Source organism: Oculina patagonica, chromosome 10 (genome assembly GCF_052425735.1).
Source record: "Oculina patagonica isolate OP01 chromosome 10, crgOcupat, whole genome shotgun sequence".
In the NCBI taxonomy this organism is placed as follows: domain Eukaryota; kingdom Metazoa; phylum Cnidaria; class Anthozoa; order Scleractinia; family Oculinidae; genus Oculina; species Oculina patagonica.
The window spans coordinates 13,604,722-13,619,504 of NC_135767.1; the positions used below are offsets into that span (position 1 = coordinate 13,604,722).

At 38.4% G+C, this 14,783-nt stretch overlaps 1 protein-coding gene across 2 annotated transcripts in view; it reads left to right on the plus strand.

Moving 5' to 3' along the window:
- LOC144629000 (uncharacterized) overlaps positions 1–14,783 on the plus strand; it is a 35,914-nt gene that overhangs the window by 4,439 nt on the left and 16,692 nt on the right. For both annotated transcript variants that reach the window (XM_078487140.1, XM_078487142.1), the window contains exons 4-9: positions 524–609; positions 1,211–1,302; positions 3,106–3,205; positions 3,815–4,297; positions 13,824–13,928; positions 14,651–14,707. In XM_078487140.1, the coding sequence (XP_078343266.1) occupies positions 524–609; positions 1,211–1,302; positions 3,106–3,205; positions 3,815–4,297; positions 13,824–13,928; positions 14,651–14,707 (923 nt within the window). The remainder of the gene's footprint in view (positions 1–523; positions 610–1,210; positions 1,303–3,105; positions 3,206–3,814; positions 4,298–13,823; positions 13,929–14,650; positions 14,708–14,783) is intronic.

Consider the following 14,783-nt stretch of genomic DNA (forward strand, 5'->3'; position numbering starts at 1 on the left):
GTATTTCATCAGAGGGTGGGTACTCGAAGCGGTCAGATTCCTTCGCTTACACCATAGGTTTGGGTTTAGTATCACCAACATCGTTTCCGTCTCGGATTGCATGTCTAGTGTTGAAATAAACTTGTTCCTGTTGTCTCAACAAGTGTTTTTCTTTGTGTACGTCACATTAATTTCCTTCATTTTGAAATGTTACCCTCTCTTTCGCATTTATTGGGTTCTCCAAGTAATTTTTTTTCTTTGATTTGCTTTAATTTAAGTTGCGTTAATTTTAAATACCAATAATTTACACAAGTGTTAATTTGCTATAGTTAATAAGGTAGGCAAGACACCTTACTTTGACTCACAGACCAGCCAATTTTTAGGAAACCCGACAAAATGCTAGGGGTAAATGGAGGGCGGAGGGTGGAGTAAGCTTCCATGGATTAGCTCCAGATGACTAGATTATTTAACAAAGGCTGGGCATGTATAGGCACTTGCATCAGCATGATTGTCTGTTTGTTTTTCTCTTTTTTGGACAACAAAGATTCTCAAAACTGGGTGAAGAGTGAAAAAGTTTGTCGATGTTCTGACCAGGAGTTTGATGATCTTCTGAAGACTCTTTCAGCTAATGTGAGTCACCTCATTACTAAATAATTAATTTCTGTTTATTTTATTTTTATTTTTACTTTTGCAAGGTTAGCATTCTTATCCCCTGAGGCCACAATCCTTTAGGTCAGTTGACCAAGAAACAATACCCCTGGCCACAATGCCACTGATTTATGTATGGAGTTTCGGGCATTCATTTAACTCTAAAAAAAAGAAAAAGAAATGAAATGATTGGCTGTCAATTGAAACAAGCATTTTAAATGTGGTCAAAACTCTAACCCAGAAAGAGGTTATTATAATAAATTATTAATTATTAATAATTCATGCTTCTGACCTAAAAGGTTCCCAGCCTCTGCCAAATGGATGAGATTGTTTTGTGAGTCAGTAGCACCTAACACAAATACATGGTGGTCAATGCAGATGACATTGTCATACAATCATTACAACATATTATTAACACATGTACATTTTGTATTACCGGTAAATAGAATATCGTTTGATAAGAAGGTGCATATTGAATGGTTTGAAGGACTGGTTTAGTGCACTACATGACTTGACTTTGTAGAAGTTCTGCAGGTTTTTTTTTTTTTCATGTGTTTAATTTCCATTTTTTTTGTTTATATAGGAGATAGAGGCAGCCTCTCTTATTCTTCAAAGACACATTGATTTAGAACAACAAATTTCAAAATGTTTAGAAAATTTGAAAGCAGTACAAAGGTAAGGATTTTTTTACAACATTAATACCGGTACAAAAATTTAATGATGTTTGTGATTGTTATCTGTGTCATCTATCCCATTACAACTTGCCAGAAGCCACATGAATTATATAGTTCTGGATAGAAGTTAAACCTAACAGGGTACATGGAATGCATATGGATCAGAGAATGAAAAACCTAATGGAATGCAAAAGGAACAACAACAGAAGGGATGCCTACAGTCACTTTTGCATTGCATGTAGAAAAGAGGCAAGCCTAGAGCGAAGTGGCCCATACTTGCCGGAGCTTATTTTTTAATTTTTTTTTTTTTTATTGCAATTACAAAAAAGAACATTAATTACACAGTTTATAACATAGAGGGCAAAATTACTGAATGCTGATTGGCTGAGACAGCTGGGCATTTTTCCTTAATTTTGGTAATTGCCCCGGGCAAAATTACATGATCCTGATTGGACAAACAGGAAAATTGCTCGTTTCTGATTGGCTGAGCGCGCTGCACTTCGTTGGCTTCAAGACGGCGGGATTTTGAGCAGAATTTAGCGCTCGCTTGACGCTTGTACATAGATCTTTTCGAAATTTGACTTCAGTTTCCGCAGATATGTGATGAAAATGGAATGGAAACGGCTGATAGCTTAAAACGAAGATCCGGAAGCTGAAAAAGAAGATTATTACAGTTGAAAACGATAAAAAATTGCATCAGACACTTGCGAGTGTGCGACGATTCAAACTCATTCATAGCGGCCGGCAACTGACATCTCCGTTTCACTTCTGTCATCTCTAAGACTCATCACCAGCAACCCAGGATATAAAGGATGACATATATAGTTTGTTCTGTGAAAGAAGGTCACATTTACCTGACAAATTACTTCTACAAGTTTGTTTGAGGTCGTCGTTTGCTGTTATCTACGTCGAGGACTGACATGCGAAGCCGCTCGTAGAGGAAAGCTTCAAAACGTGCAAACAGGTGAATAAAATTTAAAAGCTTATGTTCCCTTGTTCAATTGTTAATAGCATTTTAATTATTTTCACGACTTTCATACCTTTCATTGCATACAACTGTCAGCATTATTTTTTTCCGAACGTCAAGATTTTCTCGATTATGAGGGACGTTTTCGTTTCGCAAGCCAAATTAAGCTTCGCGCTGTACAGTTTTATTATAAGCATTGACAATTTTCAAAAAATTTTGCCCTCTATGTCATAAACAAGTAATCACATGTTTCCTCGTAAAATTAATGATTAATATCACTTGTGTTTTCAGAAGTTTAGAAATTGCCCTCGTCGCTAAGCGACTCTGGCAATTTCTACAACTTCTGAAAACACGCGTGATATTAGTCCTTAATTTTACTCGGCCCCATGCGATTACCTATACAAAGTTACATACATTTTAGGAATAGAAAAAAAAAATACACGTATAATGAAAAAAAATAAAATAAAGTTAATTAATAAATATCATGATAATTACACTTCACTATTACAATTCTCATCAAGTTATTACACACATACAAAGATAGCCTTAAGGATAGTAACATTTGAAATAATAACAATAATACATATTTATTATATAGGTTTAATTATCCATTTTTTATTAAAATATTCTTTTTTTGTGATAATTTTTTTTACTTTCTATTTAACCATTAGGCCACCATGCATCCCTTATTTGTTGTGCACAGCCCTGGTGCAAAGAAAATGGATGGAAATATTGTGCAGTACATGTGCATGTCTAACTAGCCTAAAGGCTATTTCAACTGGCCTTGCTTCATTTTCCAACAAATATGTTCTTTTACTATTTTTTCCATTTTTGTAGTGGATGGGATGGGAAGAATATTGACACCACTCAAAAGATTATCACAAGTCAAAGCAAGATTGCAAGGTTGAGAAGCCGATTACTTCGCTGCATCACACAGGTTTGTTAGCGTGTGGGGTACCTTTGATGCCTTGTGGACATTAATAATGCCTTGGAAACAAGATTGCAAAAGCTGCCGCTGGGTTTTGGTTTTTTTAGATCCTAAAGTGACTAATTCCCAAAAGAGAGTTGAATGTTATAAAAATGCCCCTGAGTCCTATAGAGGACAATGCTGATGGAAATGAAGCAATTTTGCATTGTTTGGAAGTGTCCCCATGCATGCTCTTTTCATCGAACTGTTTCAAAACTTTGTGAGCAATACGTCACGGCCAAAGATCAAAATACCATTCACATTGTGCCGAATTTTGGAAATCCAGTCAATGACATCTGTCTGTGTTTTCAGCAACTTTCCAAGTCAGTCTTGTTGTTTAAAGTTAGGATTTCTGTGAAGAAAGCATTTTGGTTTATGTCAACAAGGGAAAGTGGTTTTAAACCAAGTAAAATTTGCTACTCCATGTACGTGGCAAAATATAATTTCAACACAAAATTTGCTGTAAGTTGTTTATATTTTGGTGGCTGATTACACTTGAATATCGTGAACGCACATTTCAAGTCTTGTTCAACGTTTGTTTACCAAAAGCAATGAAAATGTTTTTGTTTCTTTTGACAGCAACTTCATAAGAATGGATCCATAGCATCTGTACTTCCTCCCTGGTCTGCAAGAGACGTTAACAGGAGCAAAACAATGGAGGAAACTAACAAAGTTGAACCAGAAAATGAAGAAACCACACATCTAAGCACTGAAGAGCAGATACAAGTACCTGCTGATGAGAATTCAACTGACAAAGGAACAAGAGAGGTGGAAGGTTCCGGCCCTGGCGACATTCCAGTGTATTCAACTGTTGAAAAAGTTTCAAATCCTTCTGCTACTTCTGCTAAGGAAAATCTTCAAGTTCAGCCCAGCCAGTCAGTTCTTTCTGGAAATGGCAGCAAAGATTCGGCTTCAAAGGAGAATGAAGAAAAGGAGGATAATGATGTTTATGAGACAGTTTATCCACCCCAACCTTCACGGCCAGCGCCACCAAAGCCCCTGCCATATTCCATGACGAAGAAGTCGAGTAAACCAGCTGGTGATGGGAAGTTGGTGAAAAAGGTAAAAAAATAATATTTTTTAATTTGCAGAGGGGGTTCCTAAACATTGTGACCTACCTAATATACCGAGTAATTGCAGCCAGTCAATGACTGCAAAGTAAAGGGCACTATGCATGCAGGAGACCTGGAACATGTAACTGCAGACTCTGTGCCCGTTTGCATGCATTGTGTGCCTACAGTACTCGTGTACGTGATATGTACCTTATTACATGAAATTTTCACGCCACGTTAATTTCAGGAATTTTAGGTGTGCATATTTCGCGACATTTTAATTTCGCTATTTTGCGAAAATTTTAGATTTAAAGTCACTCTAATTTCGCGTTTTCGAGAAAGACAGAATTTACATTTCCTTGGCAGTATATTATATTCAGCATGCCCTTGATTTAAATAAAACAACTTTATTAAATGAACAATGACGTCAAAAATTATTAACAAAAAGCGCAACGGCTGGACTAAATGTCAACAGCAACAGCAGAACAGTTGTCAGTTCCTGCTTGTACGTGAATTTTTTGTATTTGAGTCAATTGACCACAACATCCATTTTTATTAATACAGTACCGCTCAAATGTAAGTTACCACCGTCTCGCAAAAAAAATGAGGCGCGTCTCGTGAGACGCGTCTCGTTTCTCTCGAGACAAGTCTCGTTTCTCGCGAGTGCACTGCAAGTACCAAAGTTTCGCCTTCTGTTGCATTTGTTTAACTGTCAAGTAGAGTAGTGATTTATCCTTGCGAATGATCGGGTCAATTATTGAGCTCTTTGTTGATACATTTAATTTCAGTTTCATCAATTTGGCAACACACTACAGACAGAAATCTTTGATACAATACGGCCTCTTGGGAGTAATATACCGTAGAATTCCGGTTATAGGCCCTGGGCTTATACAACTTCGTAAGAGGTTTTTGGTGGGCTTATAAGCAGAGGGGCTTATATTCGGGAGAGCTTATAAGCGGAATGAAAAAAATGTTTCGAAAAGAGCCACGGGAGTGTTGATCGAAATACGTTTTTAAGTTGAAAACACATAATAAAGCAACATTTAGCCCTGTTCAGTACTGTCATCCGGCAGAGGGGGGCTTATATCCGGGGGGGCTTATAATCGGATGTAATTTTTTGTTTCCAGGTAGATGGGCCTATAACCGGGAGGGCTTATAAGCGGGGGGGCTTATAACCAGAATTTTACGGTATTCCATACTGAACGCTTCACTGACTCTCACGAGAAACGAGACGTGTCTCGAGAGAAACGAGACACGTCTCTCGAGAAACGAGACAAGAGGTGGTAACTTACATTTGAGCGGTACTGTACATTCAAAATCCCTTCCTTCAGTGGTGCTAAACTCATTCTTTCTTGATTATTAACATAATGCAAGTCACTTAGTTTTTGTGTTTTGCTGCAGCCGCAATGGCTGCAAGCAAAACACATTGAGAGCTGAAGTTTGTGCCGTAAGGACCGTAAGGTGTAAGGTGTAAGTGCCGTAACAGAGGAGAAATCTGAACTACCGATGTCAATCAAATCCATGAACAAACAAAATCGAAACCAATGAACCGTAGCGCTGATCGCATTCGAAGTTACGGGCCAAAGTATTCGAACGCAAACCACGTTGGACACGTTGGAAAACAGAAAACCGATTTAAAAGTATATCGCATTGGGAAAGAAAACAAACTGTGGCGCGACCACTCCAGTTTTATGAGAAAATTATTCTGCAGTTTTCATCATTTACGAAAAGAGCGAAGACTTGGAACCTCGCCGAAGGTCATAAATATTTTCTCCAAAGGACCGGTTAGTGCACAGTTTGTAAACTTTCGCTTTGAAAATAAACTTACCCTCACCTTGTCTACACTGTCTACAGCATACTAGTACTGTATTAACTCTGAACTTCATATTTTAAAATAAAATGTATGAACGTGTAACTTGTCACGCAAAGACAGCTGGAAAGGAATATACCATGCTGGTAGGCTGCACCGCTAATTGTAGCTGTATTCGAGCTATATAAAAGACAGCTAGAAACGAATTAATACTAGTAACATCACAATGGGAAAGAAACTTATTCAGTGGTGCACACCGTCGAAAACAAAGAAATATTAAAGGAAGTTCTCATTCACCAGATTCACTGCATCAGATGCAACATTCGTCAGTTCGTGTCTAAATGCGTGGCGACCAGTTTGTTTACTAGTTATTAAAAAATAATACGGTCTTCATTTAATAAACAGTTCATCCTTAAATTTCAGCTTTTCTACGACTGACAGGTAGGTACTATAGTATAAGCCCCGCTAAAATAGCTGGAAAGGGAAAGTTTTTTGAAAAATGAATTTTTGACTGCCAGACGCGCTGGCGCCACATGTTTATTTTGTGAAGATTAATTAAACGCCGTGAAAAATAGAATTTGATGTCCAGCGAGCCACTGCATCTTCGGCTACGCAGTCCTCAGTGAATCCTCCAACTTCACAAATTTCTAAAACTTTAAGAAAACGAACTTTCGCAGAATCAAAAATTGGTCCTTATCGATCTTCCGATCTTGTTGTGAAGACACTGAAATTCGACGAGTGTTCATGCGTGAAGGGATGACTGACGAATGATAATAATTATTTGTAAACTTTCGCTTTCAAAATGAACTTTGCGTTACGTTCAACGCCGTCTTTCCGTTGTTGATTTCAACATAACATTGATCAGTAAAATTATCAGGATTGAATTAACACAAAGTGACTACAATATAGTGCAATTATTAACCTGCACACAAGTGACAGACAATAAAAGACGTTGGATTTCAATCTCGACTCACTTGTCTTTCATCAACATGTTCCCTAAGACTTTGCTCTAGCAGCAAAACACATGGACCCATTGGGGCCCTATTTTTGCGTCCCGTTATATTCGCGACACTTATTGTTTGCGTCACTTTACTTTCGCGATTATTTTTGAATCAAGAAATTCGCAAATTAAAGTGTCGCAAAAATTTCATGGAATTTATAAGGTAGCATCATGGAGCTACAACTGTATGTAGGTGCATCACGTGGTGAAGGGCTGTGATACTACTGAAGTATTAAATAGGGCTAAATTTAAGGCGAGGTTAAACTAGAGACTAGTAGTAATCAGCGATTAGGGGAATGCGTTCGAGTAAGGCTTGAAAAGAGGGGTAGTTTTTGGTGTTGACTGAGATTTCCCCTTTTTCTTGTACAATTTGTTGGTGATGGGACAAAAGAGGAAGGTGAAATGTTTGTAATAATAATTTAACAACATTGATGGCGAATAAACTGTGAACAATAACTTTATTAATTCCAAAAATGAATGACAATTGATTGAATGTGTGTTATGTGTAACACACAAGGCAGAGGCTGGGACGAGTCTCATGGCGACCGGAGGCTGATTTTCAGTGTGGCCTTCTTTTTCCCCAGCAAAGCGTTATCTTTGGTATTTGGGACTTCAAAATGCGCCCTTTTTAATGGGTGCAAATAGAAAGAAACGAAAACAACGAAATACTGGCTCGCCTCCCTCCAAAACTTCAAAAATGAGCGCATCGCCTGGCAGCGCTTCGGCTGACGAAAGCGGCGAGGCGGTCTCCAACAAGGAAATCTGGAAAATACTAAAGACAATACAAGAGAATACGGACCAACTCTTGAAGGAAAACAAAGACCTCAAAGAGCAGTACGCAGAGCTGAGAACATCTTTGGAGTTCCACGTCGAAAAGCTGGAGAAAGTGGAAAAAGAAAATGTAAACCTCAAGACCGAGGTGACGAGATTACAAAATGCTCTGAACAAAGAGACTGACCTAGTGAGTAAACTTGGCAATGATCTAAAATCAACAAACTCTAATCTAGACGACCTCGAACAATATACTCGAAAGTACAATCTAGAATTTCACGATTTTCCCGAAGAAGACGACGAAAACATCTCTGAGCTCATCATTAAACTCGGAAATCTGTTAAACGTCAAAATTGCAAAAGGTGATATTGATATTTGCCACAGGATGGCTCAAAACCCGCGATTTGCACACAAGCCTCGACCTATCATAGTACGATTTAGATCATATCGTGCAAAGAAGGAGCTCTACTCTGCGCGTAAGCAGCTCAGACGCATCAACGTAAATCAAGTACCGTAAAAACCCGCAGATAAGCCGCACCTTTTTTCCAAAAATTTTCGCTCGAAAGCGGGGGTGCGGCTTATCTGCGGGAACATTCGGAAAATTTTTGTTAACTGATGCTAATTTATGGAAAATTATGTAAACAACAAGAGAGTACCGGTCATTGCTTTTGCAAGTTTGACAGCTCCTATACTGTTTGCAGTGTCGACAATGGCCTATAACTTTAACAGTAATATTGATACTTTTACGAGCGAGAAAATACCACGAGTATTCACGAGTAAGATGGCCAATTGTTTCTCTCTCATTTTGCACTTTGATGAAAAATTTGTCAAACTGATTACGAAACTCTCATTATGCAACAAGTTTATCTCCAATAGATGGCTACCAAATCTCTTTAATTTGTCAATATGATACCACGAAACTCGAACGCCTCCATCGCCATCTTGTTTTGCTTTACGTTCTCGCCCTAGTCCCATATTTCGCGTCCGATCAAATGCCTGGTTACTAAGCTACGAACGCTCTGCAAACGAAAGTTCTTGTTGTTGTCACACAAAAATCTATGGAAAAACTGCGTTGAATGAAGAAATACCTGTCAACAAATGCCAGAAAAAGATCACCCGTAATATGTCAAAGTTGGTTTTCATTATATTAAAGAGCTCAAATTGTGGGTAAGACTGAAGTATTTTCTGTTTCAATGTTCATTGAGTTTACGTTCGGTGAAGAAGACTTCCTAAAGACTCAACTTTGGATTTTTGACTCGACATGGATTTTCTTTGATTTACTTTCAAAAAACTTTTTTTCCAACATTTGAGTTGTTAAACTCAGGGTGCGGCTTATCTGCGGGTGCGGCTTATACGCGGTTGTTTACGGTATTTCCAGGTACCACGCAAGTCTTTATAAACGAAAACTTGACCAAGTCGCGACGCCAACTTTTTGGAAAAGCAAGGAAAGCAAAAGACGACAAAGAATGGCATAGTGCGTGGACTATCGATGGAAAAATATTTATTAAAAGATCCGTGGATGAGCGGCCCATTCGTATCCTTAAAGCTGAAGACCTCAACATTAGTTAAACAGTGGCGTAGCCAGGGGAGGGTTCCAGGGGTTCCGGAACCCCCCTTCGGGATATCGCAATAGCTAATTCAAGAGAAAAAATATTATTAGAACCCCCCTTTAATTCCGCCAGATTATAAAAACAGGGTGTCAAGTTCCTATTTTTTCCTATTTTTTCCTATTTTTTGGCCTGCCTCCTATTTTCTCCTATTTTTTCATGAAATTCCTATTTTTTCCTATTTTTTAGGGTTTTCTCAGGTACACAGAAACATTGTGAAATATTTGAAATGAAGTTGTCAATAAAATTGATAAATTCGACAAAAAAACTGAAACTTCATGTCAAAAAAGACCGCTTTGAAGCCTTTATGAGTGGTTTTCTTCTGAAACTTGTGCCCAGAATTTCTCAGTGCTTTTGATAGCATGCAAGATAGTGAGGATACTCTGATGCGAGAGGAAGAAGTAGTAAAAGCAGACTTGAAAGCGGCTGATGAACTAATGATGCCCTTTCAGCAACAGCTGTCAACAAACAAACTGTTAATGTAGCCACAATGATGCTTGACACTGCTAAGACCAAGCAATGCAAAGCTTGGAGAAAATAGGACAAAAGAGAAACTGTTGACTGACAAACAGCACATACTGTTAGAAAAGGCCATGTCCTCAACAGCAAATGCTGTCAAAAACGAGAGCAAAGCTAAGGTTACCCAATCTGCTAAAAGAGCCAAAACAGTATAGTGTTGGACTTTTATTGTGGTTGGCTTTTATTGTAAGAAAGACATACATTTGGTGAAAGTGAACATTATATTGTTTCGGTTTGTAAAAAAATTAGCTTTTCATTCTCACAGTTTGAAAGGTCTAATGACTTAAAGTAAAGGCATCTTGTGAAGTATCTAATGAAATTTGGAATCTGGTAATTGTTGTAGGATGAGTTGTGCTAGGTAACATTTGTTTATACGGCAATACATTGTGGATGTATGCCATTGTGCCTGTTAAATATTAAAGCGTTGGGTTGTGAAACAAAGTTGCTGTTGGGAGTGTTAAGAGGATAGAACTCAAAGAAATCCTCCTATTTTTTCCTATTTTGGGGTGAGAATTCCTATTTATTTCCTATTTTTTGGACATTGTCATTCCTATTTTCCTATTTTCTAAGTGCCATTTGTCACTTGACACCCTGTAAAAATGAATCCACTCAGTTTCAAGCTGCAAAAGCGAGAAATCGATGTCTATCAGGCATACAACCACATCGGAGATTTTAAGAGAGACCTGCAGAACATCAGAGGAGACATAGAGAAACATTGCACGGATTGGTACAACATGGCTACCACCACAGTGAGAAAAACAGACATCGAGCCCTCTATGTCACGCGTTGTTGGTCAGCAACAGCACCGAAGCAATGTTGAAGCAGAATCACCCAAGGAGTACTACAAAAGAGCGCTTACAATTCCTCTGCAAGATCACCTTATCTCTGAGATGGATTCATACTTCGACCCAAACAATGATGCTGTGATGTCTTCCCTCCTGTGCGTTCTACCAGCCTTGCTTGTTTCTCAAGAAGGAAACCCTGTGCAAGCTGCCATCCAGTACTATGCAGATGATCTACCATCACCCCAAGTTGCAGATGTGGAGCTTGCCTGTTGGCGGCGAAAGTGGCTAAGTGCGTACCAAACAGTGCAGTTCAGGCCTTGGCAGAATGTGACAGCGATTTTTATCCAAATGTGCACAAGTTGCTGCGCATCTTGTGTACGTTGCCAATTACTTCTGCAGAATGTGAGCGATCGTTCAGCACATTGCGCAGACTAAAGACATACCTGCGGGCTACAATGACCAGCGAGCGAGAGTCAGGACTTGCTCTTATGAACATACATTACAACAGACAAATTGACATTAGTGCAACAGTCGACATTTTTGCACGAAAGCATCCACGGCGCCTACTTCTGGCTGATATACTAGCTGACTAGTGAGTGACGGTACGCCGGTAGTGAATGGTACGCCGGAAAAATTACCTGGTACGCGGGATTTTGAGCTTCCCTTCTTTGAAATACTAGCTTCAATTGACGTTAAAATTGCTAAAAATTTATGCTCAGAATCAAGGAGATGCCATTTCTGGGGACCGCAAATTTAAAAATTTCCCTGGGGGGGGGGGGGCATGCCCCGGACCCCCCTAGAGGAGGAGCGCCTCCGGCGCTCGGTTTTACGTTCACAATTACAATTCACATTTGGAACCCCCCTATACAAAAATCCTGGCTACGCCCCTGTTAAATAATTATTTAGTTGCAGCAGATATATGAACGAAAGAACAAAACAAAACAAACATTTAGCCGTAGCTTAAACATATGCAAATAACGGCGTAAACTTTTGTCAAGTATCAAAGAATTCCGACTTTGTTTTCTTAAAAGTTCCGAATCGCTGGGGAATTGTAGGAGGGAATTTTTTTGCGTCACACCTTAATTCACAAAGTTAGCATAATTAGCTTCTTTTTTTCCCTTCTATACTTCATTAGTGTTATTTAGTTCGTGTTTGTATTGTGCTAGCTGTTATTGTAAGTGTACTTATTATTGTAAGTAAGGCGTCAATTATCTAAATAAAAAAAAAATAATAATAATAAAAAAAAAAAAATGTGTAACACACAAGTATGAAAGTAATGACACAGTTCAAAGTTCAAACTTAAACTCAGCTGTGGCACTGTTCCTTTAAGGTTACAGACAACATTATTTTATATTTGAAACAGCAACATGTGAATTCCATAGAAAGCACTGTTAACTTGAAACAGCAATATATTGAAGTATGAATTAATATTGCAGAATTTGCTTTCAACTAAAATACTTACTGCCTGGATAATTACATTGTCACACCATCGTCAGAAACGCTCTCAACATAAAATTCTGGATGATTATTCAAGTGCCTAATACCAGCAGCACGAATTTGAAAATGCAACTCTGCAGTTCCATACAGTTGGTGTGAAACTGACCGAAAAAAACAGTCTCCACTCCCACCAACATCATAAGGCATTAAACTTATTAATGAAAGTCTCTCATTAAGAGATACCCAAGGCAAATTACAACTGTCATTTGAAGGAAGCATATCTCCTTTTAAATTTGAACTTTGCAAAATATGACCAAAAGCGCTATTGTGACTGAAGTCAGACTTTGTTTGAAGCATGTCGATTGATAACTCTTTCTGTTTACCAGTGCAATACTTGTATCTTTTTTTCTCTTTCTGTTTGTTTATGAAAAAAACATATTTACTGTAAAAATGTTCAGAGTTACACAAAATAAACCATTTCTTGTAATTGCTACAAAAATTTCTAATAAGTGAGGAGCTTGGGAAATTATGTTTCAGTAGTTTTTTAAGTCTTAACTTCTGTATTTCTTTCTTCTAAGCAATTTAGTAACTCTAAGAACAGAAATTCGAGATGGTTCTCTGTCTCGTTTCCTGTTGCTTTTTGCTTTTTTCACAGCCTGAGATTTCTCAACATTTGTAGAGATCATAGCAACAGAACAACTCCTATCGCCATTCTTTCCAGCTACAACACGGACATCTCTTTCATATCTCTTTATAAGCTTACTATCATAATTATTGTGGGTATCATTTATCGAAGTCTAGACAGAACTCTGTGCACGACGTGATTTGGTCACGTTATACAAAAGAATGCTTCCGGTGCCGCATTTACTCGACTGAACAATGGTTCGGTTGTATTCGATCGCTTCATCTGACTGAACAATGGTTCGGTTGTATTCGATCGCTTCATCTACTCTGATGTCGTCTACACCGTGCAAATGTTTAACGCAAATGCGAGCCTCATCACTCGATAACGCCGTGTTCTGATCACAAGTAATGATCAAGTGGCTCAACAGCCGCCAAGCTACATAACTCGGAAAGTTTGTTATTTGATCACAAGCCATGATCAAGTGGCACAATGGCCGCTGAGCTATACAACTCAGAACATTTGCTATTTGACCACAAGCAACGGTCAGTTCAGCTACCAAAGACGACAGAAGAGGGGATTCTTGTACGAGAACAAAAGTAAACAGTTTTACTAAATACACAATCTAGCGACCAAACGAAATGTTCTAGCGACAATGCTGACCAGGGGTCTTCATCATGAATTCGGGTGATCTCAGTCTTTCACAGGGCCTCATTAAATTTACAGCTCTCCTGTTGAGGTCAAACCATTTCTCACATTACTTTTCATGTGTAGTGGGTTAAATCAGGGAAAAGGCCTTTATTAGCTTGGACAAACTCAGAGGTCTTGAACAAAGGTTTTTTTTTCTTTCCTTAAACTATTTTTTTTTCTCCAAGGGTTGCACTGCCCAGTTGCACTTATCTACTTGCCCTCTTGCTCTGTATTGCTGAAGTAACGAAGCTTTACATTATTTTAACATGCATGTATGCACCTCAATTTCATTTAGGATGAAAAACCTGCAGACCTGCAGTTACCTGTTGATGCTGACCAGGCAGAAGATGAACCAGATGCTTTGGTTGTTGAGCAACAGTACTTACAAAACTGGGATCCTGTGAGTAGAAACTTAAATGTTCATGCATCTGTTTCTGAATCACTCCCTAAGTGAAACTGCTACATGGTCATGCACACATTTGTTACAAAGTTAAGACGGGGCAGAGTGCATGACTATATTTATATCTTGCCAGATTTCATCATCCATTTCCGGCTAATAAACTGTCTAATTTATTAAAATGACAATAAATTATTGATTTGTGGAATGACACATTGAAGAGCCAGTTCAAGGAAACCTTGAAATTATAGACCTGTTTCTTATTCCAAAAAAAACAACAACAACAACAACAAAGGAGTACTAAAAATGCGAAAAATATTAATAACCAAGGATGGCTTTGGCTAACTAAGATTAAGATGGATTACTAATCATGACAAACTTGAAGAAACTTGCCAGTTTTTTCAAGATGCGCGTTGTTTGAGAAATAGCTCCTTTTAGTCAATGAAATGTACACTGTTCCCAGAAGATGTAAATAAACTTTAATGTACATGGTTTGGTAGTATCATAGGTACATAATGTCTGTAACATGTGGAGGAGATTGTCAATTGATTTAATTTGTAGGCCTTAATTTGTTTTCATAGCATGTACATATGTCAATGCTAGACATGTGGATCCTTAAGAGGCACACTAACTTTAATATACCTTCACGAACATTTGCACTCACACAACCATCAATCATTAATCATAGTAAGACATATATTTTCTCTGCCTTTGTTCTCTATTAGACCCCAGTCCTCCAGGAGTTGTTTGGTAATGTCCGACCACTTCCGACCCCTTCAGTGGTAAGGCTTGTGAATAGCGTCGCGCACAAATGACGTCACCAAAATTGAGACCCCCCACTTGACTCAGACAAACTAC